Source organism: Durio zibethinus, chromosome 8, assembly GCF_047325235.1.
Source record: "Durio zibethinus cultivar Kanyao isolate XHJ-2024 chromosome 8, ASM4732523v1, whole genome shotgun sequence".
Lineage (NCBI taxonomy): Eukaryota > Viridiplantae > Streptophyta > Magnoliopsida > Malvales > Malvaceae > Durio > Durio zibethinus.
The window spans coordinates 2,042,756-2,065,705 of record NC_143169.1 but is presented as its reverse complement, the minus strand read 5'-3'; the positions used below and the strand labels follow the sequence as shown (position 1 = coordinate 2,065,705).

General features: G+C 29.6%; 2 protein-coding genes and 1 long non-coding RNA gene across 6 annotated transcripts; all 3 read left to right on the top strand.

The window, feature by feature from the left end:
• The first annotated feature begins 4,698 nt into the window (after positions 1-4,698).
• On the top strand, positions 4,699-14,604 carry LOC111278834 (uncharacterized). Of its 2 annotated transcripts, none has more exons than XM_022865498.2 (8): positions 4,699-4,979; positions 5,592-5,704; positions 11,393-11,464; positions 11,570-11,605; positions 12,773-12,818; positions 12,914-13,001; positions 13,681-13,738; positions 14,124-14,604. In XM_022865498.2, exons 1-8 carry the CDS (start codon positions 4,901-4,903, stop codon positions 14,172-14,174), a joined length of 543 nt encoding a protein of 180 aa, XP_022721233.2. In that variant the 5' UTR covers positions 4,699-4,900; the 3' UTR covers positions 14,175-14,604. The 2 variants fall into 2 exon arrangements, with proteins under 2 accessions (XP_022721233.2, XP_089620686.1); XM_089764560.1 differs by having other exon boundaries at positions 4,717-4,969.
• Positions 14,605-15,013: 409 nt separating this feature from the next.
• Positions 15,014-18,078, top strand: LOC111278831 (pentatricopeptide repeat-containing protein At1g80150, mitochondrial-like). 3 transcript variants are annotated; one of them, XM_022865496.2, is made up of 3 exons: positions 15,016-17,075; positions 17,540-17,614; positions 17,815-18,078. In XM_022865496.2, the coding sequence occupies exon 1, from the start codon at positions 15,605-15,607 to the stop codon at positions 16,835-16,837; it is 1,233 nt and encodes a 410-aa protein (XP_022721231.1). In that variant the 5' UTR covers positions 15,016-15,604; the 3' UTR covers positions 16,838-17,075; positions 17,540-17,614; positions 17,815-18,078. The 3 variants fall into 3 exon arrangements, with proteins under 3 accessions (XP_022721232.1, XP_022721231.1, XP_089620685.1); XM_022865497.2 differs by lacking the exon at positions 17,540-17,614 and having other exon boundaries at positions 15,014-17,075; XM_089764559.1 differs by having other exon boundaries at positions 17,540-17,912.
• A 2,308-nt stretch (positions 18,079-20,386) lies between these two features.
• Positions 20,387-21,272, top strand: LOC149516968 (uncharacterized). The gene is made up of 2 exons (XR_016344220.1): positions 20,387-20,745; positions 20,898-21,272. It is a non-coding gene; the product is annotated as an uncharacterized LOC149516968 (long non-coding RNA).
• Positions 21,273-22,950: the final 1,678 nt, after the last annotated feature.

Genomic DNA, 22,950 nt, shown 5'->3' with positions numbered 1-22,950 from the left:
CTAAATTAAAAATAATAATAATATAAATTTAAAAAGAAAATTTTATCAAATAATGAGATTTTAAAAGTATTTCGAGTAGTAATACTTTACGAAATCCCTAAGTAAGAAGATTTCTTTAAATATTACCAATGTATTAAAATATTTATAGAAAAACTTCAATATAATAAAAATTTCTATTCTTTTTCAAAAATTTAAATAAAAAAGAAATCAAATAAAACAATCAATAAAATTAACAAAAAAAGAATAAAATACATGCATCAACATATTAACATTTTGCATTGCATGCTTAATAAAGTTTTTTATGAAAAGTAAATTCGAGCCTCCAAAGATGGGATTATAAGGTATTCCGAGAAACGATGCCTAAAAAATCTCTAGGTGAAAAGGAGTTCTTCTAATGTTACCAACGTACTTGAATATTTTAAGAATTATTTCAATAAAAGAGTTCTAATTTATTTTTCTCAAATAAAATTTGAATAATAAATATGGAACAATAATAAAAAAAAATCAAAATTTCAATAAACAGAGGAAACCAAGGAAATTATTTTTCAAATACCGAAAATAAGATTATTTTTATCAAAATTAATAGATAACACGTAATTAATTGGTACCATTTTAAACGGGCATTATGGGGGTGTTGATTTTTTTTTACACGTAACCAATTTCTGAACCTAGATTGTTACGTAAATCTTAAAATTATTATTTTTAATAAATTTTAATTAATTTTAAGATTTTATTAAAAAAATATGTTTCAATAGATTATCAATCGTATTTAATTAAAAAAATTTGTTGACGACTTTATTATTTATTATTTTATTTTTAAATTCATCGTATGAATACAAAATCGACGAGGAGATAGAATAGCAAAACAAATTTAACGGTTTTTAAATTTTGCACAAGGTGAGAAGGTTAATCGTGCGCATCCACCGGAAAGAGGAAGCGCCATGGAAGACAGCTGTAGTTGAAAGCTTTTATTTTTTTGTTAAAAAAAATTTTATATTTGACTGTCACTAAATGAGAGACATCATTTCATTAATGAATCTAATAATTTTATTTTCACTTGAGTAAATTTTTTTTAAAAAAATTAAATTTTTATTTACATATTTATTTATTAATATATTAATATTATGTAATTTATTAATAATATATAAACTTTATATATTAATAATATATCACATATAAACATATAAAAAAAAATCAGCCGAGTGCACTCTCTTCGATAAGTAAAAAAATGTATTTTTTATGAAAGAAATAACCAACGGTACAAAAAACTTTTCTTTTATTTCAGGGTTAAACATAAAAAAAAATTTATATTATATATTTTTTATCAATTCAATATTTGAAAGATAAAATTTTTATTTCATCAAATATTTTAGTACAATTAATTTATGTAATATTAATATCTAATAAAATTATTATATGTCACATTAATGTATAATTATTGCTATATTATTTTATTTTTTACTTATTTATTTTGTAATTTTTATTATTTTTAAAAAATTAAATTAAATTATTTATTTTTGAAAATTTTTATTCGTCTTTATCTTATTCCTGATTCTCAGAAATAGGTAAAGAGGGGTAGCTGTAAACACCATTTTGTATTGTTATTAGTATTATTATTATTTTCTATTATTTTTCTTCTTTTTTTCTTTTTTTTTTCCTTCTTCTTTTTTCCTTATCAGGTTTAGTTGGACAAAAAAATATGAGTGCATTAAATGCACCCTCCTCAAAAGTCCAAAATCTCAGCCACCGTCACCACCGACAAGCGTCTAACACCTTGCCTAACTTGACAGCATGAATTTTGGCTTGAAAATCTGAGATTGGAATCCCAAAAAACTCTATAAATAAAGCTCATTGCCTGCACAAAAAAAGAGAAAGAATAAAAAAAAAACTATCAAAAAATTTGAAAATAAAAAAAAAGCTTTTTGTAAAATAAAAAAAAAGGAAACTAAAAACCATAGTCCCCATGGTAGGGGAACCTAGCACCAATGTTTTAAAAAAATAACACTTAAAAAAAAATTTTGACCAAACTTTTTAGGCCAGATCTGCTCCGTTTGGAGCCTATTTTCGTAAAATTAGGCTCAGATCTAGACTCTAAAGGCTGGGAGGATTAGTGGGTCAATTTTGAAAGTTTTTTGGTCATCGGTGACAGTGGCTGGTGACCAGTGGCATCGACGGTGACAATGAGTGGTCGACCTCATGGGTTTTTGTCTGAAAGAGGAGATGAGAGAGTGTTTTTTTTTTTGTGAAGAAATGGAGAAATGAGTTAAAAAAAATTGGTCTTTTATATAAACTATCATAACCAAAACGACGATGTTTCAATAAAAACCAAAACGACATTGTTTTAGTCTTTGAGGATCCGCATGTCAACCTGGGGTCCACGCACCTGACCCGGTGACCCACTTTTCCTTTAGCCTCTGACCGATTCAGTTAAACTAACCTAGATTGAACTAGATTGTCCCTGAACTGCTAACGTTGAACCGACCTAACTAGATCGAATCGTCGGACCAGACTGCGTGTTGACCGGACCGTTGATCAGTCTGGTTCAGGTAAAAAATTTTTTTTTGAATTTTTTAAAATATTATTTTTGTGATTTTAGATTTTATTATTAATATTTATGCATGTAAAAATATTTAAATTTACTAAAATAAATTTTTGTTGTTTTATAATAATGATTAACAGAAGTAAATGATGAAATATATAATAAAATTTTTTGATAATTTTGTTAATTTTAGAATAAACTTTATAAAATAATAAAAATATAAGAAAAGAAAAATTTTATTTGATGATGAGATTCAAAGATACTCCAAAAAGTGAGACCCACGAAATCTCTAAGTGAGAAGATTTTTTTAAATACTACCAATGCATTGGAGTATTTATAAAAAATTTTCAACACAATACAAAATTTTCTTTTTACTAATAAATTAAAAAAATAATAATATAAATGTAAAAAAAAATTTTATCAAATAATGAGATTCTAAAAATATTCTGAGTAGTAATGCTTTACGAAATCCTTAGGTAAGAAGATTTCTTTAAATATTACCAGTATATTGGAATATTTATAAAAAAACTTCAATATAATAAAAATTCCTTTTTTTCTTCAAAAATTTAAATAAAAAAGAAATCAAATAAAAAAATCAATAAAATTAACAAAAAAGAATAAAATACATGCATCAATATATCCACATTTTGCATTGCATGCTTAATAAAGTTTTTATGAAAAGTAAATTCGAACCTCTGAAGATGAGATTATAAGGTATTCCGAGAAGCGATGCCTAAGAAACCTCTAGGTGAAAAGGAGTTATTCTAATGTTATCAACGTACTAAAATATTTTAAGAATTATTTCAATAAAAAGGGTTCTAATTTATTTTTCTCAAATAAAATTTGAATAATAAATATGGAACAATAATAAAAGAAAAAATCAAAATTTCAATAAACAGAGGAAACCAAGGAAATCATTTTTCAAATACCGAAAATAAGATTATTTTTATTAAAATCAATAGATAACACGTAATTAATTGGTATTATTTTAAACGGACATTATGTGGATGCTAATCTTTTTTTACACATAACCAATTTCTAAATCTAGATTGTTACGTAAATCTTAAAATTATTTTTTTAATAAATTTTAATTAATTTTAAGATTTTATTAAAAATATATGTTTTAATAAATGATCAATTGTATTTAATTTAAAAAGATTGATGACGACTCTATTATTTTTTATTTTATTTTTAAATTCATCGGATGAATACAAAATTGACGAGGGGACAAAATAGCAAAACAAATTTAATGGTTTATGAATTTCACATAAGGTGAGAAGGTTAATCGTGCGCACCCACCGGAAAAAGGAAGCGCCATGGAAGACAGCTGTAGTTGAAAGCTTATGTTTTTTGGTTAAAAAAAATTTATATTTGACTGTCACTAAACGAGAGATATCATTTCATTAATGAATTCGATAATTTTATTTTCACTTGAGTAAATTTTTTTAAAAAATTTAAATTTTTATTTACATATTTATTTTAAAAATTAATATTTATTTATTAATATACTAATATTGTCTAATTTATTAATAATATATAAAATTTATATATTAATAATATATCACATATAAACATAAAAAAAAAAATCAGCCGAGTGCACTCTCTCCGACAAGTAAAAAAATGTATTTTTTATGAAAGAAATAACCAACGATACAAAAAACTTTTCTTTTATTTCAGGGTTAAACATAAAAAAAATTTATATTATATATTTTTTATCAATTTAATATCTAAAAGATAAAATTTTTATTTTTGATATTTAAATTTTTATTTCATCAAATATTTTAGTACAATTAATTTATGTAATATTAATATCTAATAAAATTATTATATGTCACATTAATGTATAATTATTGCTATATTATTTATTTTTTACTTTTTTTTTCAATTTTTATTATTTTTAAAAAATTAAATTAAATTATTTATTTTTGAAAATTTTTTAATGTGATGGATTATAATTAAATATTTATAACATGTAACATAATTTTATTAAATATTTATATAACATTAATTATTTAATTAATAATAATAATATCAAATATCAAAATACTTCGAAACAAAAATTAAAATAACAAAATAAAAAATTTATATTCTTACGTATCAAACTGATAGGAGCGGAATAGCGTTAGGGCTATAAGACATTTAACCTTTATTTTAATAGTAAATAAAAATAAAATATTGCTTTTTTGATTTGCCATTTGGAGAAAAGAAAAGAAAATGTAACCGGTGAGGTGAGGAGTTGGGTGGTAGGGGGACTAGGGGTTTGACTGTTTGCGCCTTCTTATTTGTACCTTCCTGCAAAGGAGGAAGAAGAGAACCAAAGCTGAGGGACAAAAGAAAGAGAAAGGGATCGAAGAGAGAAACATGAGTTGGATCGGAGACACTGTAGACTCCATCAAATCAATTCAGATCCGCCAGCTTCTCACCCAGGGCGTAAGTCTTGGTTCGTATGTAAATGGCTTCTCTGTTGTATTTTGCCAGGAATGTTACAAATCCCCTTGCCTTTTCAGTCTAACAAATCTATTTCAGCCTTGTTGAGTATGAAATTGTTTTACACTATTTAGAATTGAAAAACATTATTATTTTTTGTTTCAGAGAGATCCGGAGTGTAGTGTTTTGTTTTGAGTGGAGTGGTTTGTTTGGTGGGTCATTGGGGTTGTCTAGAAATTTACTTGAAGTTGACTCCTATTGACTTTCAATTGCAAGAACCAAAAAAAAGTTTTTTTCTTCCTGTTAGTGTTAACTCATCTTGATCCCAATTGTATTGAATTTGGATGATTTTGATAATAAGTTGAGATTTTGATAAAATCATAAATACCGTTTAATTCGTTTATTGAGATCAAAGCTGAAATAAACTCTGCGAAAGTGTATGATATTATGCATGTCTATTGAGCTTTCTTTGGATTTTTCTTAGAAACTTTAAATTTCAAGATTGTTGTAGGAGCATGTTAGGCATGTGCTGGATATTCCAATATACAAATTTGTTTTGAAAAGTTGTTGTCATCAATTATTCCCCCGGGGAAAGTTTGATCTTATAGAATGCTTTCTATTTCAGGTATGATTGTTACATCAGCCCTCATAATATGGAAGGCCTTGATGTGTATCACTGGCAGTGAATCTCCTGTTGTCGTAGTTCTTTCTGAAAGTATGGAACCTGGCTTCAAGAGGGTAAGTCAACTTATGAAGAATTTGCTTAAATGATTTTGGTGTGTCTAGCAATCTTGAGTGTATCCTAATACCGTTGTGTACTGTTCTTCTTCTGCAACCAAATGTATGTGAATGGCCCTCCAAAATATTTGAGAATAGAATATTGGAAGCCTTGTTTGTGCTCATCTGGAACCGACCTCCTCGTTTTATACTAAGGTTGATTGTAGACACCTAAGTTTTCTTGTAGACACCTAAGTTTTCTTAAGCAGGTTCTAGTCAATCGCGATGCTTTAAAAGTTAGGACCTAGGTCTTAACTAAGATTTTTAGGATCTTTTGAATATTTCAAGATATTTGAATAAGTTGATTTTTAGGGGGATGCAAGAAAAACAACAAAAAGTCTAAGGGAAAAAGTCAAAAGTGTTAACTTGGTTAAACTTGTCCAAAATTTGTCGATTTTGGTTGAAAGAGGGTCAAATTTGGAGCATTTTGGTTGAATCAAACCAAGTCATTGGGTTCCTAAAGACTCTAAAACCAATTTTGAGTTTTAAGCAAAAATGACCAAAATACCCTTGATGATGCCTTAAATCCAAGTTGGTCAAGATTGTTCAAGATTACTTGGAACTGAACAATTTTTATCAAAGCATAATTTGTAGAGAGAAAATCCGCAAAAAAAAAAAAAAAAAAGGATTGAGTGGATTTGACCAAAATACCCCTCGATTAAATTTGATCATACTTGTTCAAGCTCATGTTAACCTTTATAATTTGTGATTGATTAGGACTATAGAGGTTCATTAGTAATAAAATTATAATTTGAATTTTTAAAAGTCCTGATTGCACCTCAAATAAGATGAAATTACAAAAATACCTTTTAGGGGTATTTTCGCAATTTGGTCTTTTTGGAGTGAATTTTTTGTGAAAAACTTTAGATTATGTTAAAATATTATGTTATGAGTTTTGATGCATTAAAAATCTTGAGTGCACCTAAAAAAAGGTGGGTATTTTCGTAATTTCATCTTTTGCGTCGATTTTTTACGAAAAGTTTTAGATTATGATTAAATATTTTTTATGAATTATAGTGCAAAAAAATCATAAAAATCATTACTGAAGCATAGGGTTTAAGGAAATTCATAAAATTCATAAAAAAGGCCTTTAATCACAAACAAGTGTAAATTTGTTTTTCTTACTAAAACAGTTGCAATAATAGCTAAGTTGTGTGCTAATTTTTTAGAGCCATTAAATTTAAAAGGTACAATGATGCTATGACCTATATTGCAACTCTTGGACACCAAATTTGTAAGAAAAAGTCAAAATAATAATAACCATTAGATGCATCTTGATCCAATAGTTGAAAAGGGTGGCTCTTTAAATAGTAAAATATAGGGCTGTGATATGGGATCTACTCTTCTTTTCCAGCCTAAAAAAATCCACCATTAGAAAAGCTCTTGAAGAGAAAATTCCCTTGTAGAAAAAACCTCCATTTAAGTACATTTCTCACCATTTTCATTCATTTTCATCTGCATTTCATGTAGTTTTTTTTATCTTTCTAGATTCTCTTTATAAGTTCATCTTTGATCTGTTTTTATTATTTTACCTATTTCATGGTAGTGTTTGGAGGATAAAAATATCATAAAAACAACAAGGGAGCTTTCGCCATGGGTTCTCCCATGTTGGCCAAACCTTTCTTTCTCTTTTTTTAAAAAATATTTTTCATGCTTTAATATAATATATATGTGTTTTTTATGATTTAAAATTGTTTTGTTTTAATTTTGATTCTGTGTTTGGTTATTTTTTTCTTGAATAAAAATTTTAATTTACATTTTCTAATTTGTAAAGTGTTTGATGAAAGTTTTATATTGAATAAGTAAATATGTTTGATTGTTTGAAGCTGGAATGATGTAAGTGTTGAATTTGGTCGGACGATTATAAAGAAAATCAAGGAAATCACTTTTGACTATATGTCTTGTTATATAAATCATGTCATATATGTTCTTGATAAAATGCTTGAATGAGTTTACTAAGTTAGAACGCTTGTGTTTATGATGTTTTAAAATTGTTTGGATGTATAAAATTCAAGGATGGTTTTAGTTAAGTTTTTGCTAAAATAGATACAGAAATTCCATGCATTTAGCATTATCATTCATTTAAAAATCTTAAACTTTAAACCCTAAACTCCAAAACTTAAAACCCTAAAACCTAAACCAAAAACAAACCCTAAACTTTAAATCTAACCCTAAACCCAAACCTTAAACCAAACCTATACTCTAAATCTAATCCTAAACCCTAAATTGTAATTTTAAAACCCAAAGTCCGAAACCCGCTCATGCATTTGCGTTTTTACTTACACCATAATTATATATATGCATTATCATTAACATATCATTTTATTATGTCCATACACTTATACTCGGTAGCTTATATGTTCATCATCATCCATATGATATATGTTACCGCATTCTATCCATTTTATTTTATGATTCATCTTGTTGCATTCATAGTTTAAAAAATGAAAAAAAATGTTTCAAAAATGAATAAGATAATATTTCTAATAAAGATGATTTTTGAGACCTGACCTATATATAAGGGGTTTCTCAATAATTGTCTTTATAAAGAATATAAGGGGTTGGACTTTGAGTTTTAGGATTATGATTTAGGGTTTAGGATTAGTTTAGATTTTAAGGTTTGGTTTAAGGTTTGGGTTTAGAATTAGGTTTAGAGTTCAGGGTTTGGTTTAGGGTTTAGGGTTTGGTTTAGAGTTTGGGTTTAGGATTCCTTTCTTTTTCCAAACATTTTTTCGAATGCGCTTTTTTGATGTAGAAGTACGTTTTTTTGGAACTGCCATTCAAAAAAAAGGTTATTTAGTGCTATAGTTGGATGTCAAAGACATCTATTTTTAAAACAAATGATCGGTGTCTTTATGTCATTATTTATCTATTCTTATAGATTTTCTAGATTAATAGATTTTCTAGGGTTTAGGGTTTGGTTTAGAGTTTGGGTTTAGGATTAGGTTTAGAGTTCAGGTTTAGGATTAGGTTTAGAGTTTAGGGCTTCGTCTAGGGTTTGGTTTAGGGTTTAGGATTTGGTTTAGAGTTTGGGTACCGTTTAGACTTTAGGGCTTGGTGTAGAGTTTAGGTAGGGTCTAGAGTTTGGTTTAGGTTTTTAAATGAATGATAATGCTGAAATTTGCTAGCATGATGCATGATTAGACCAAAATCTCAAATACTGAAAAAAAAAAATGCTATGTAGTCATTTTGCGAAACACTTGAAAAACTAAAAATAACTTTTAATTTTATTTATCCAAACAACTTTAAAACATTATAAACACAAGCTTTTTTATTTTGTAAACTCATTCAAGTATCTTACATACAACATATATGTCATGATTTCCTTGATTTTTATAATCTTTCCATCATATTCAACAATTATATCATTCAGGCATCAGACAACCAAACATCTTCATTTATTCAACATATTGCAAACTAGAAAATGCAAACTAAAATTTTTATTCATGAAAAAAAACCAACCAAACACAATCAAAATTAAAAAAAAAAAAAATGACAACTTTAAATCATAAAAAACACATGTATATTATATTAAAGCATGAAAAATATTTTTAAAAAAAATGAGAGAGGAAGGTTTGGCCAACATGGGAGAACCCATGGCCAAAGCTCCCTTTTCATGATATTTTGTTGTTTATTTGATTTTTTTTATTCTTCAACCACTAACATGGAATGGGTAAGATGAGAAAGACAGATCAAAGATGAACTTATGAACATAATCTAGAAAGGTAAAAAGAACTACATGAAATGAAGATGGAAATGCATGAAAATGGTGAGAAATGTACTCAAATAGAGGTTTTTTCTACAAGGAACTTTCCTTTTCAAAAGCTTCTCTAATGGTGGATTTTTGGTGGCTGGAAAAGATGAGGAGATCCTAGAATGTAGCCCTATATTTTTCTATTTAAAGAAGCTCCCTCTCAACTATCGGATCAAGATGCATCCAATGGTTGTTATCATTTTATCTTTTTCTTACAAACTTGGTACTCAAGACTTGCAATATAGGCCATAGCATCATTGTAGCTTTAAATCTAGCCGCTCTAAAAAATTACAGCATACAATTTGGCTACTAGTGCAGCCATCTTTGTGAGAAAAGACAAATTTACCCTAATTTGTGATTAAGACCTTTTTTCATGAATATCCTTAAACCCTATGCTTCACTAAGGATTTTCATGATTTTTTTACACTGTAATTCATAAAAAAAATTTAATTATGATCTAAAGCTTTTCGTAAAAAGTGGACTCCAAAAGGCCAAATTATGAAAATGCCTTTAAAGAGCATTTTTATAATTTCACCTCATTTGAGGTGCCATCAGGATTTTTAAGAATCCAAATCATAATTTTATTCCTAATGAGCCTTTATGGTCCTAGTCAATCACAAACTATAAAGGTTGATCTAGACTTGATCAAGTGTGACCAAATTTGATCAAGGGGCATTTTGGGCAAATGTATTCAAAATTCTGTTTCTTTTAAACGGAATTTCTTTCTAAAGATTGTGCTTTGACAAAAATTGTCCAATTCCAAGTAATCTTGGCTGATCTTGACTAATTTTGACTTGAGGCGTTATCAGGGGTATTTTGGTTATTTTTTTCATTTTTGCTCAAAACTCAAAATTTGTTTTAGAGCCTTTAGGAGCTCAATGACGTTGTTTGATTCCACTAAAATGCCAAAATTTGACCCTCTTTCAACCAAAATCAATTAATTTCAGACAAGTTTATCTAAGTTAACTTTAAGTTGGCTTTTGATTTTTTACCTTGACTTTTTGTTGTTTTTCTTGCATCTCTCTAAAAATCAACTTATTCAAAAATCTTGAAATATTCGAAAGATCTTAAAAAATCTTGGTCAAGACATAAGTCCTAACTTTTAGAGCATCGCAATTGACTAGAATGTGCATGGACAAAATTAGGTGTCTACATTGATATGCTATTCTTCTATGTGCTAGGATTGTTTATTTTCAGAGCTATTTTTTCCTTTGAAATTATGCTACTGAGAGTTTGCATCCATACAATTTTTCTTTATAAGACCATTCGGTCAGATGGAAACATGTCCTTCAGATTAGCATCTCTGGTATTCCCCTATCTTCTCTTTTGGAGAAGTTAAGATTATACCCAGTTATTTTAGAAAGAAACATAAGATTTTTTGAAAATGAAGATTTTATGGCTTTGAAATTCTAACCTTTACAAATAAAGGACAAAGAGATTGTTGACTCCGCCACCTTACACCTTATATATTTATTATTTTTTCTAGAATATATTCTGAGCTAAGTATGTTATGTACCTTAAAGCTTTGAGTAATAACATGCATCACTTATGTTTGCTTACAGCTATTTTTCATTGAAATCCATATCAGTTTTTGCCTTTCCTTGCATGCTGTCCTTATCATGGCAATGTCTATCCACTCCTGTTTTTATCTTACCTTAAATTAGGGCAAGCAAGAGTATACTTGGTTGGTGGCAACTGCAGTCTGCTAGTTATTGTTAGCAATCTGCCAATAAACATTCGATTTGATTTGATATGAGTTGCTTTGGACGTGTAATAAGATCACAATGAAAGTTATTTTGTTATACAATCGCTTCCATGAGCATACTTGACATGTTTGATGATTTTTGTTCGTTTGGATTCTGTGTCTTAATTAATGAGGATTATATCATTTGCAGGGGGATATTTTGTTCCTGCACATGAGTAAAGAACCTATCCGTGCAGGGGAGATTGTTGTTTTTAATGTTGATGTAAGTGCCTTTGTTTTTGTATGTTTGTATTTTTGATTGTTGGTGCGGCTTTTTTTGCCTTCATTCTCTTTTGCTAATTCATTCCTCAAACTATGAATTTCTCAGGGCCGTGAAATCCCTATTGTCCATCGTGTAATTAAGGTAAGAATTCTAATAAATTAATCCTCATGTTTTATTGATCTTGGAGTATGGTGTATGTATTATGACTGAAAAAGTGATTTTCAAGTGATTTTGAAGCACTGAAGTTACCATCTACATCTGGGGATTCATGCATACCGGCAACTGATATTTTCACTTGCCATTGAATGGGAGCACCAAATCGTAATTTGATAATTTGATATCTGCTTTCGTGCATTTTGTGCTTACAAGCATATGTTTCCATGGAAGAGTTAGTTTGTGGGGAACATATATTTGCTCAAGCAACTGCTTCATGATTGATAAATTGATTAGTCATAGATACTAGATGACTGATTTTTGTTGCAAATGACATGGTCTGAGGATAATGATTTCGGAAGCTAATTTGCATAGATAAAACTTAAAGGGCACAGAGAATGAGAAAGCATTGGCAACCAAGCTTCTATCTGCTTTCTAGGGGCAGCTGTTAATGAGTGTCCGAATTGTCAGGAGGGCTGTCTTAGAAAGATAATAATAATTTGAGATCACTTATTCTATATGCAAGTATCAAATTGCAGTAACTGGAATACTCACTGAAAACATGGTGATTGTATCATAATATTGCAGCAGCACATGCAAATCTGAACTCATTGATTTTTGTTGAACTTTTTTTTGTTTTTTCTGTATCTTTTTCGGTTTCTTTGTTTTTTTTCTTTGGGATTCATATGTTTCTGATGTATTTGTGAGGTAAATTGTTTGTATTCTTGTTTCCTTCATGAATTATACTATTTTTTCCCCAACTTTGTTATGTATTATCATCAAGATGCAATCACTCCTAAAATTACATTTCTATTTTGTGGAATTATGATTTGTCAAAATTTTTATGGTGTGAGATTTTGCTTGCTGTTATAGCTTGCCACAATTATGTTTCAAAATATTACTCGGGGCTAATGCTTCCTTGTGGATCTTTGCATCGGAGCTAGCTGGTCAATATAATGTCCATTCTTGACTTCCATGACCTAGTGTTTCTTGGAACTTTTGTTTTCTTAAAACTGTTTTATGCCTGACAAAGCTTCTACACCATCTTTATTTTGAAACTATATGAGAAAAGAACTCTATTTTGTTATTTTAGCAGATTGATCAATGAACATGGTCCTGGCATCTGATGAATTCTGATATTTTATATTATTGTAGGTCCATGAAAGACAAGATACTGGAGAAGTTGATGTCCTCACCAAAGGTAGCAGCTTATTTTAATAAACATTAAATTTGTTAAATTGTCAGAATTGCATTGTTTGGTATTTAAATGTTCTTCTCTTATCTGTGCATTTTCAGGAGACAACAATCCTGGGGATGACAGGCTTTTATATGCTCAAGGTCAGCATTGGCTTCAACGGCAGCATATCATGGGCAGAGCTGTGGGGTAAAGCCTGTAGCATTTCAACCTTTCTTTTTGTGTACAACGAGTTGCCAGATGATTGGTGATTCTGTGTTGCCATCTTCAAAATTCATAGCATGTCTGAAGAATTCACACACACACACTCATACACATGCTTTTTATGGACATAGGGCATTTTGGGGCAAAGGTTTGTGAATTACTAGTATTACTTTTCTTTACAATTTGAATCAGTAGTGTTTCTATGTGCAATACCACCCTCTAAATTGGATACTAGGAGGTCAATTTTAGTGTTAGGAGAGGAATTGTGGATTCTAGAGGAGAATTTGCTCCTCCTTAAGGAAATGGCTTTCTTTTGGGGGCAAGGTAAAAATGGGCAATGGAGTTTGATTTCTCTCAAGTGTCTGGATTGGAAAGCATGTTAGCTACTAGTGATAAATGTCAGTCCATGAACATGATGTTTTATTCTCTGGGAAAGACTTGATCCAAGTTTCAGATATTAGTATGTGTCAATTGGCCTTTTCATCCTTAATGGTGTTGGTGTTGTTGTGACTTTATATAGGCTTTTGGGAGTTATGGGAAAGATCTTGCTAGCCTGAGGGTTTTTGTACTGCACAATTAGATAATCTCATATGCTTCAAGCAGTGTACCGTTTTCTCAAAAAAAAAAAAAAAATGAAACTTCTAATTGCTTACTTTAATTGCAGGTTCTTGCCCTATGTTGGTTGGGTGACTATAATCATGACTGAAAAGCCAATTATCAAGGTTCGTTTTCTATATGACATGGTTTTGCTTAAACCAGAAAGCTATTTTCCTTGTGTGCTAAAGAACATTTTTTGAGTCATGACTATGACTACAATTATATGAGGTTTACTTGTAACTTGGGGATTTTCCCTTTTGCATTCTGCATCTTTGCATTACTGTTGCACCACGAACAAAAAACAGTTACCCCTTTCATTCAAATTGCCTTGGTCTCACTCTTATTTATATCAGACATTGTGGCGGAGGGGTGGCTGGGTTAAATATCCATTGTTTATGATTTTGGAACATTTTCAAAGATACCAAAATTACTAACATGCGGGGACATTAATGATCATCTCATAGAATATCTTTTTCTTCATAAAAACTTTATATTGTTTGTTCATTGCAGTATATTCTCATCGGGGCATTGGGGTTGCTTGTTATAACTTCCAAAGACTGACAGCTGATGCAAATTTAAGGCCTGGTCAAACTCCAAGGGGATCCTTCTACAATTGCCAACTGCATCTACTCTCTCTTTTGTGTTGGTCATTCCTGGCTTTTGTATACTGAGAACAGAATACTTTGTTATGATTTGATAATTTAAGGCAGAAAGAATGACAGGGAAGCAGGCATCAGCAACTCTGGTTTTAGTTTCTATTTATATATGGTGTTTTTAGCTATGGCTCCCATGTTTCTGACTGAATTAAAGATTGATCTGAAAACTTGGGGGCAGAAAAAAAGGCTGTATCATAGATCCATGCATGATCTTTGGACATTCTTTGATGAATGCTCCAAGGTGAATGGGAAAAATATTGCTATCGTCCAACTTGAAAACTGGGAAGCACAACCTTCTACTGAATGATCAGTTTGACAAAACATTCTTGGATCCATGAATTGGAGAGCCATTTGGTGCAGCAATTTGTATATCTAATACCGTTTGGGTATATATGAAAGTCACTTTTAATTTCTATAAGAAAAATATTTTTTGAATAATTTAATAATAATAAAAAAGTAGAATATGAAATATTTTAATATGCATATTATTAACTAATATACGTTTTATTTAATAATAAAATAAAATATTAATTAATTATTTCTATACATTGGTTGAGGAAATTTTAAACTCGACAAACAAAATTAAGAAATTCACATGAGTTAATTTATTGATTAATTAATTTATAATATTCATAAATATATCGAAGATAATTTTTGATTAAGGATAATTTTTCATCGTGTATTTATTTTTCTTTAAAAAAAATTAATCATATGCTAAAAGCTGGCCAACAAAATCTAATTTATTGGTGAAGTTTTAAATTTTGTTTGTTTCAGGCCCATGTTTAGCCACGGCTCTGGATTCAGATCCTTTAAACCAATGCGCCCATAAACAGCCTCCCCCGGAGTTTACTCTCAAGGACTAAAACAAAATCGTTTCCCCAACCAAAACGGCAAAATCTAAACCCCATAAACCCTTCCTCGAAGCCTACAACAACAACCACCATAACCAGCGGAGAGCAATGATGAGCTTTCTTTCAGATCCCTTCTAATTTTTTCGGTAAACATTTGTTCGTGCTCTTGACTTTTGATCAAAGGATTTTTTTTTTTCATCTTGATGTAATTAGCGCCTGTTAATCTGTGTTTCTGGGTGTTCTTGTTTCTGGGTTCTTCATTTTATTCAAGATAGTGTATTTGATTCTATTATCAATATCTGGGTATTATTTTTGAGGATTTTTTTGATGATGGTGCCTTGAATAAAGGGTTTTGATACCTGGGTATGATTCTATTTGATGAAAGTCCTTATAGAGTTATTGTTCATTGGCCGGGTTCATGTTTCTGGGATTCTCCTTGTTGTTAAATGGATGAACAAGATTTTGATACATTGGTGTCATATGGATGAGAAGATATCAGAACATGTTATCTCTGCGACCAATTCGCAGATTTTATCGTGCTGCTTCTGCTCCTGCTGCCATTGCATCAACAACTGATACTTGTGCAGCTTTCTCAAAGCAACCACCAAAGACAATACCTTTACAAGAAAGTGCCCTTTCCAAGCTTAAAGATGAAAGAGACCCTGATAAGCTATTTGCTTTATTCAAGGCTAATGCCCACAATAAACTTGTCATTGAAAATAGGTTTGCTTTTGAAGATACAGTTTCTCGTTTAGCTGGAGCTCGCCGATTTGATCTAATTGAGCATTTACTTGAGCACCAGAAAACTCTTCCACAGGGTAGACGTGAAGGCTTCATTATGAGGATTATAATGTTGTATGGTAACGCTGGGATGATAAAGCATGCTATTGATACTTTTTATGATATGCATTTGTATGGATGTAAAAGAACTGTTAAATCCTTCAATGCTGCACTTAAGGTTTTGATTCAAACTCATGATTTAAGAGCTATCGAGGCATTTCTCTCCGATGTTCCACCAAAATTTGATGTTGAATTGGATACATATACAATCAATATAGTTATCAAGGCATTTTGCGAAATGGATTTTCTGGATAGAGCATATTTGGTCATGGTACAGATGGAAAAGTTGGGGATAAAGCCAGATGTCATTACGTACACAACACTTATATCAGCTTCCTATCAGAAAAATCGGTGTGAGATTGGCAACGGGTTGTGGAATCTTATGGTGTTTAAGGGGTGCAGACCTAATCTTGCAACTTTTAATGTTAGGATCCAGTATTTGATTAATAGGAGGCAAGCATGGCAAGCTAATGATGTGATGCGTTTGATGCAGAAAATTGGGATAGACCCTGATGAGGTTACTTACAATTTGGTAATCAAAGGTTTTTGCCAGGCTGGTTATTTTGAAATGGCTAAAAGGGTTTATTCTGCTCTAGAATGTCGTAGTGAGTATAAGCCTAATGCTAAGATTCATCAGACGATGATTCATTATCTCTGCAAGGGAGGGGATTATAATTTGGCCTATACAATGTGTAAAGGATGCATGAGAAAGAATTGGTTTCCAAATGTGGATACTATTTATTCACTGCTTCAAGGCCTAATGAAAAATGGGCAACTGGGTAAGGCTAAGATGATAATGATATTGGTTAGGAATCGGATACCACCTTTTTCCTCCGCTCAATTGGATTCTTTGCAATCAGTTTTGTCGAAGACTTAAATTAAAATGACAGATTGAAAAAGGACCACTTTGATTAATGTAAAACCACTGCTTAAAGGAAGCTGATATTTCTTTTGCTCCAAGCAGTTTTAGTTTCACAAAACTAATTGGAGATTGATTTTTATGGTTAACATCAAAGTGAAGGCAGATTTCATTTTTCTTGAATTAATTTGTTGTGCCACCTCTATATGTCCATGATGAAAGAGAAATCTATTGGATAGCAGAAATCCAAATTCTTGTAAGTCATCATGCAATTACTCTGTCTCTCTGTCTCTCTATTGATATATGTTGTTCTTTGCATATGGAGCTCCTTTGATTGCAACTTCTATTTTCTTTTTGTACAATGAAAGATGCTTGTTAAACTGTTTTGCAATCGCAATTCCTCTTGTCTATCCATGAAGCATGCGAATGGTATTTGATGGTCCATAAACATGAATTGTTATCTTTGTTTCTTAGAGCTATGCTTTTGAACATTGTCAACACAGCATTGGCAATTCATTATGTTAGGTTTTAAATTTTATGAACCATAATTTTTGTATTCTGTGCCTGCTAATGCATGTTTTCATATGTCATTTTTCATATTGGTTCTTAATGGGCTAAAAATATTCTGTTCTGTATATGATAAATTACCTGAGCAAAATTCCAAGTTTTGATGTGTTGATGCTTGGATTCTGAGGCCTATGACTTTACCAAATGTTTCAGCTTGAATGATGAATAGAATGGCCACGGAAAGATGGAAAACTCTTTCTAATTAAATACTGATTGGACGCTAAATCAGTGAGTTTCCCATATTTTATCATTTTGGGTTAAGTGGCCGGTTCTGCTTGGTTAAGTGGTATCACTCTTTTCTAAAGAAAGATGCATAACAGAGCAACTAAGATTTAATTATATTTCTCGTGGAAGTTTTTTATGATGCCACTAGACACGACATTTTTTTTTTTAATTTTAAGATCATTGGTACCTTTTGTATTGTGCAGGATTGGAAGGTGCACTTGGAGGCATTCTCTAATGATGTTTTCTGTTGGCCGTTGAAGGAGTTTGGTTCGCAGATTCTTAGATTCCGGAAAAAAAATAATTCAAAGAAAAAGTGATATTGAAGAAGAATGTGTGGTTCTTGAGTTTTGTTGACTTAGATGATATAAGATTTTTGTATGTGGTTCACAATAATGTAAAATTACCTAATAAAGTTTTTTATTATATTGTTTTTGATAATAAATGAATAACATGTGACATTCATAATATTGATACTTGAATAATACGTGGAATGTGAATAACACATTTTCATTAAAACTAAATAATTTTTAAAATTTTCAACAAATATAATTTTATAATTTTAATTATTATCTTAACATTATTATCCTTTTATAGAGAAAATATGCAGATTGACTTTCGTGATAAGGTCAATATGAGGGTTGGAAGGGGGTGATAAATTTTTCTTTGGCTCTTGGGAAAAATTTTGTATAATAATATTAAATAAACATATTTTAAATTTTATATATAATAATATTAAATAAAAATATTTTATATTTATATTTTATTATTTTGAACAAAGATTATGTTTTTTACTTTAGAAAAGATGTTTTTTCAACAATATTATATTTTTATCTTAGAAACGTTGTCTTTATTAAATTTTAAAATATATATTTTTTATGTTTTTAATAAAAATTATTTTTTTTATTTTAAAAACGTCGTTTTTTTTCAACAAAGTTATGTTTTATTTTAAAAATTTATGTCTTTATTGAATTTTGAAAACTATGTATTTCATATTTTCAACAAAGATTGTATTTTTTATTTTAGAAAAGTTATATTTGTTGAATTTTAAAAAAATATATTTTTTATATTTTTAATAAAAAATATTTTTTTATTGTAAAAACATCGGCTTTTCAATAAATGTTACATATTTTATCTATGAAATATTATTTTTGTTAAATTTTAAAAAATATTTTTTTTTATGTTTACACAGAGATTGTATTTTTATCTTAAAAATTTGCATTTTTAATAAAGATTATAGTTTTTATTTTAAAGCATCGTTTTTGTTAAATTTTGAAAAATAAAATCTTTTATATTTTTAATAAAATTCATGTTTTTTATTTTAAAAACGTTATTTTTATTAAACCTTTGAATTCTTAAAAAATTTTATGAAGAGTAGAGTTTTTTATTTCTCCTATTTTTTCACTTTTTGACATTGTTGAAAATCTTAAAAAAATTTTAATAATTAAATTTTCATAAATCATACCAAAATATCAAATTACAAAAAATAAAATTTTGAGAAAAAAATTACTTCGAATCAAATGCTCTTTAAATGATTAAAGAAATTGAGGTTGGTTTCTTCTATGAAGTGCATTTTAAGGCTCCAAGAAGGTTTTTAATTAGAAGAATTAGTAAAGGATTCAGCACCTGAATCTTCACTGAATGAGATTCTGGATGGGAAAACAACTGAGTTTCCTACAGCCCTACACTCTCTTCCCTTGAAACAGCAGCAAATCCAAAATTTTTTTGGGTGTTCATTTGTAATATATATAAAATTGTCGACAAATGTGTCAATCTTATCACGAAAAAAGTATTTATAAAAAAATTTGGGGATATTAGGTAAAAATTTCTCCTTCAAATTCTTTTATTTTCCAATTGGATGTCACTAAAAGGTAAATCTGCCCCTGCTGAAAAATTCGGTCCTTAGCCGAAAAAGAGAAGGCCGTAAGTGGTTTAGGCTTGAAACATTGCCACAATTGTTTTGCTTAATGTGCTTGGTAGTATTTTTCTGTGGTGGAGGAATTTTACAGCTTTTCTTAACCCTTTGTAGAGAGATTAGAGAGCAATCCCACTACTATGGCGGAGCAATCTTATTTTCGGTCAGCAATCATATATATATATATTTTTCAATATTTTCCTTATTTTATCTCTACTGTCATTATTTCTTTATTATAATTAGAATAAATTATAAGATGATTTAACCAACTTAGATTTTTTTTTTATTTCCATCATCTAACCATGAAATGTAACTAATTAATCACCAACTTTTGGATTTTCTTTTAAATTTCAGCCACTTTATCATTATTCTATAATAAAATATCAACATCAAGTACGATATCAATTGTCACATGGCATGATATATCATCTAAAAAACTTTGTAATTTAAATGAATTAGCATTAAAAAAATTTAAGAATCAATAGTTTAAAAAAAAAAAAAAGAAAATATGACGTGCGAAAACCATATGGTTGTTTTTTAATTTATTTATATATTATTTATTTTATAAAATAAATCATATATTATTAAGAAAAAATGAAACCCAACAAATTTTGTAGAAAAAAACACTTAACAAAGGCACCCATCAAGTCCGACGAGAACCCATAGAAAAAAAAATTCAACTGCTTACGTGTCTATGACCAGAATCTTTTTGGTTCTCGGTGATAATCCTAGTCAGCACGTGGTGTCTCCGTGTCACGGTAATCCTTCTTATAGGACACGTGGCTTGCATGAAGAGCTGCCATTGGCTCTTTAGTCTTTCACTCTATATATAAAGCCCAATTCTTTTGCTTCCCTAAGCGGAGTTTCGTGACTTTCTCTCCTTCATTTCTTCAGTTACAGAATCCCTTGTTTAATTTCTTTGGTTTGTCAAATAACAGATCTCTGGTTCTCACATCTATCTGTTTTTCTAAGTTATATTCTCTCTATTACAAATCTTCATCTAGCTTCCTTGGTGTGTTTGTCTTTCGAGGTGGCTCAAATATTTTTTTTTTCTTGGAAAAAAGAAGATGAAAGAAAGTGTGGAAAACCCTCTTCACCTGAAATCTTTGAACCACATCTCCCTTGTGTGCAGATCAGTTGAGGAATCCATGGATTTCTATCAGAATATTCTTGGGTTTGTTCCAATCAGGAGGCCTGAATCATTTGACTTTGATGGAGCATGGTAATGAAAAAAAAATGATCATCTTGTCAATCTTAATCTGTTTCAAGAAATTTCCGCTGAAAATATTATGCTGAAAAGTGCAAGAAATCTTGGGTTGATTTTCATTTTTTTCAGGTTATGATTATATTTGTGTGGATATTTTTGTTATACAGATTGTTTGGATATGGGATTGGGGTTCATCTTCTGCAATCCGAGAATCCAGATAACATGCCAAAGAAAAAGAAAATCAATCCCAAGGACAACCACATTTCCTTGCAGGTTAATTTATTAGAAGTATGCATGAAAATATGACAGCATACTCTATTTCACTTTAATTATTCTTGAAGTTTCAAAATTAGTGTCCAAAATTATGTTTTTTGTTTCATGAAAATTTTGTTTCAGTTTGAATACTCTGTATTGGCAGATAATCATAATAAATCATAAGAGATTTACCTATTTGTGATTTAGTAATGTGAATGTAACTGCTAAGGATTTCAATTCTGACAGCAGCAACTCAAATAAATCAAGATACCATGTTATCTTTCCAACTGTATGAACTAATTGAGCTCTTTGTAACTTTGTTTTTCAGAGTAATCATGGTGGAATATTAGTAGGGAAGAATTACATAATTAGCAACACTTGAATATATAGTTCATTGTATGCATGGCCGGGTCGTTTATTAATTTGTTTATGATGATCGAATTGACAAGAAGATGAATTAATTATAAATTGATAATTCCCTTGTTCAGGGTCGTTTATTAATTTGACATTTTTATTAGATCATATAGAATTTATATATATATATATATATATGTATGGACCCCTTTCTTTTCTTTTCTTTAATTGAATAAGAACTTTTGTTACTAATGAATGGAGTTACAATCAGCAGTGATAATGTTTCTAATACTCTCTGGGTATTCTTCTATCCATGTCACATCTTTTGCAATGCAAAGTGCATGCTGTGCTAAAACATGTGCAACCCTTCAAGTACTATGCTTGTAATTAAACCCTTTATCCTTAGCAAATTCAAGAGCTTTAGACTGCAGCAAAAACCTTAACTATAGCAGGATTTGACGTTATATGATCCTCTTTTCTTGTTGTGAATGATTTGGGGTATCATAATCTACTACTTTAATGCACAACTTGGAACTAGTTTTAATTCATATACATTGTCCACAATCATCCACAATTAGTTTGCTGGAAATCATGTTTATGACATTTTAAAGTTATTTACCTGTATCTGAAGTGAATGCATTTAATTTGTACGTTAGTAGTAATGCAAGTAGGGTTAGCATCGGGTCGGGTTCGGGGTGGGTTTTGCTTGCTTCGAACCCGACTCGACTTTATGCATTAATAAACCTGATCCTGACCTTACCCAAAAAGTTTTTTGTTTTTTCATACCCGAACCCGACCTGACTCGATACTATGTAAACTGTACCCAACCCGAAATTAATAAAATATTATTTTTTAAAATATAAAATATTATTTTTTAAATATAAATATTTAAAAATATCATTATATAAATATATATAATTAAAAAATTAAAAAATTAATTAAAAATAATTTTTTAATAATATCGGGTCGGTTATGCCTAAAACCCGAACCCGAACCCGACCCGTCCCAAATATTTCTTAATATTACTCGACCCGAAACCTGAAATTCAAAAATAAAAATTGACCTCATAGGGTCGGGTCGGGTCGGAACCCGTCGGGGTCGAGTTGAATTCCCATCCCTAAATGCAAGTATGGCTAAGTTTTACTTCGGTTTTGATAATAATCATCAGGGCTGATCTAAAGCTTGAAGGACATTCTGTTTTGAAGTGCTGTCATAACATATCAGTGCTTTCACAAAAACTTTATCACTAAATATAATTATTTAAAATCGAGAAAAAGATAGAAAGTCGCTATCAATTTTTTTTAAGGTGTGATTGATCATCTAAAAATTTTTATCTTTTTAATAAAACAATAAAATAGATTAAAGTTTATTATAAAAATAATTTGATCTACGAAATAGGATTGGGTTCGTAAGTCGGTTACGAGTGACGAAAGATTAATACACATATAACGCCTATAAATTGGTATCAATTAATCATGTGCTATCTATAGTTTTGGATGAAAATGGTTTTTTTTTTTATTTAAGATTTAATAAATCCCTTCATTTTAAAGAAAGACAATCAATTAAAAATCTTTATTTAGGAATATTGTGAAAATCTTTAGATTAAAATAA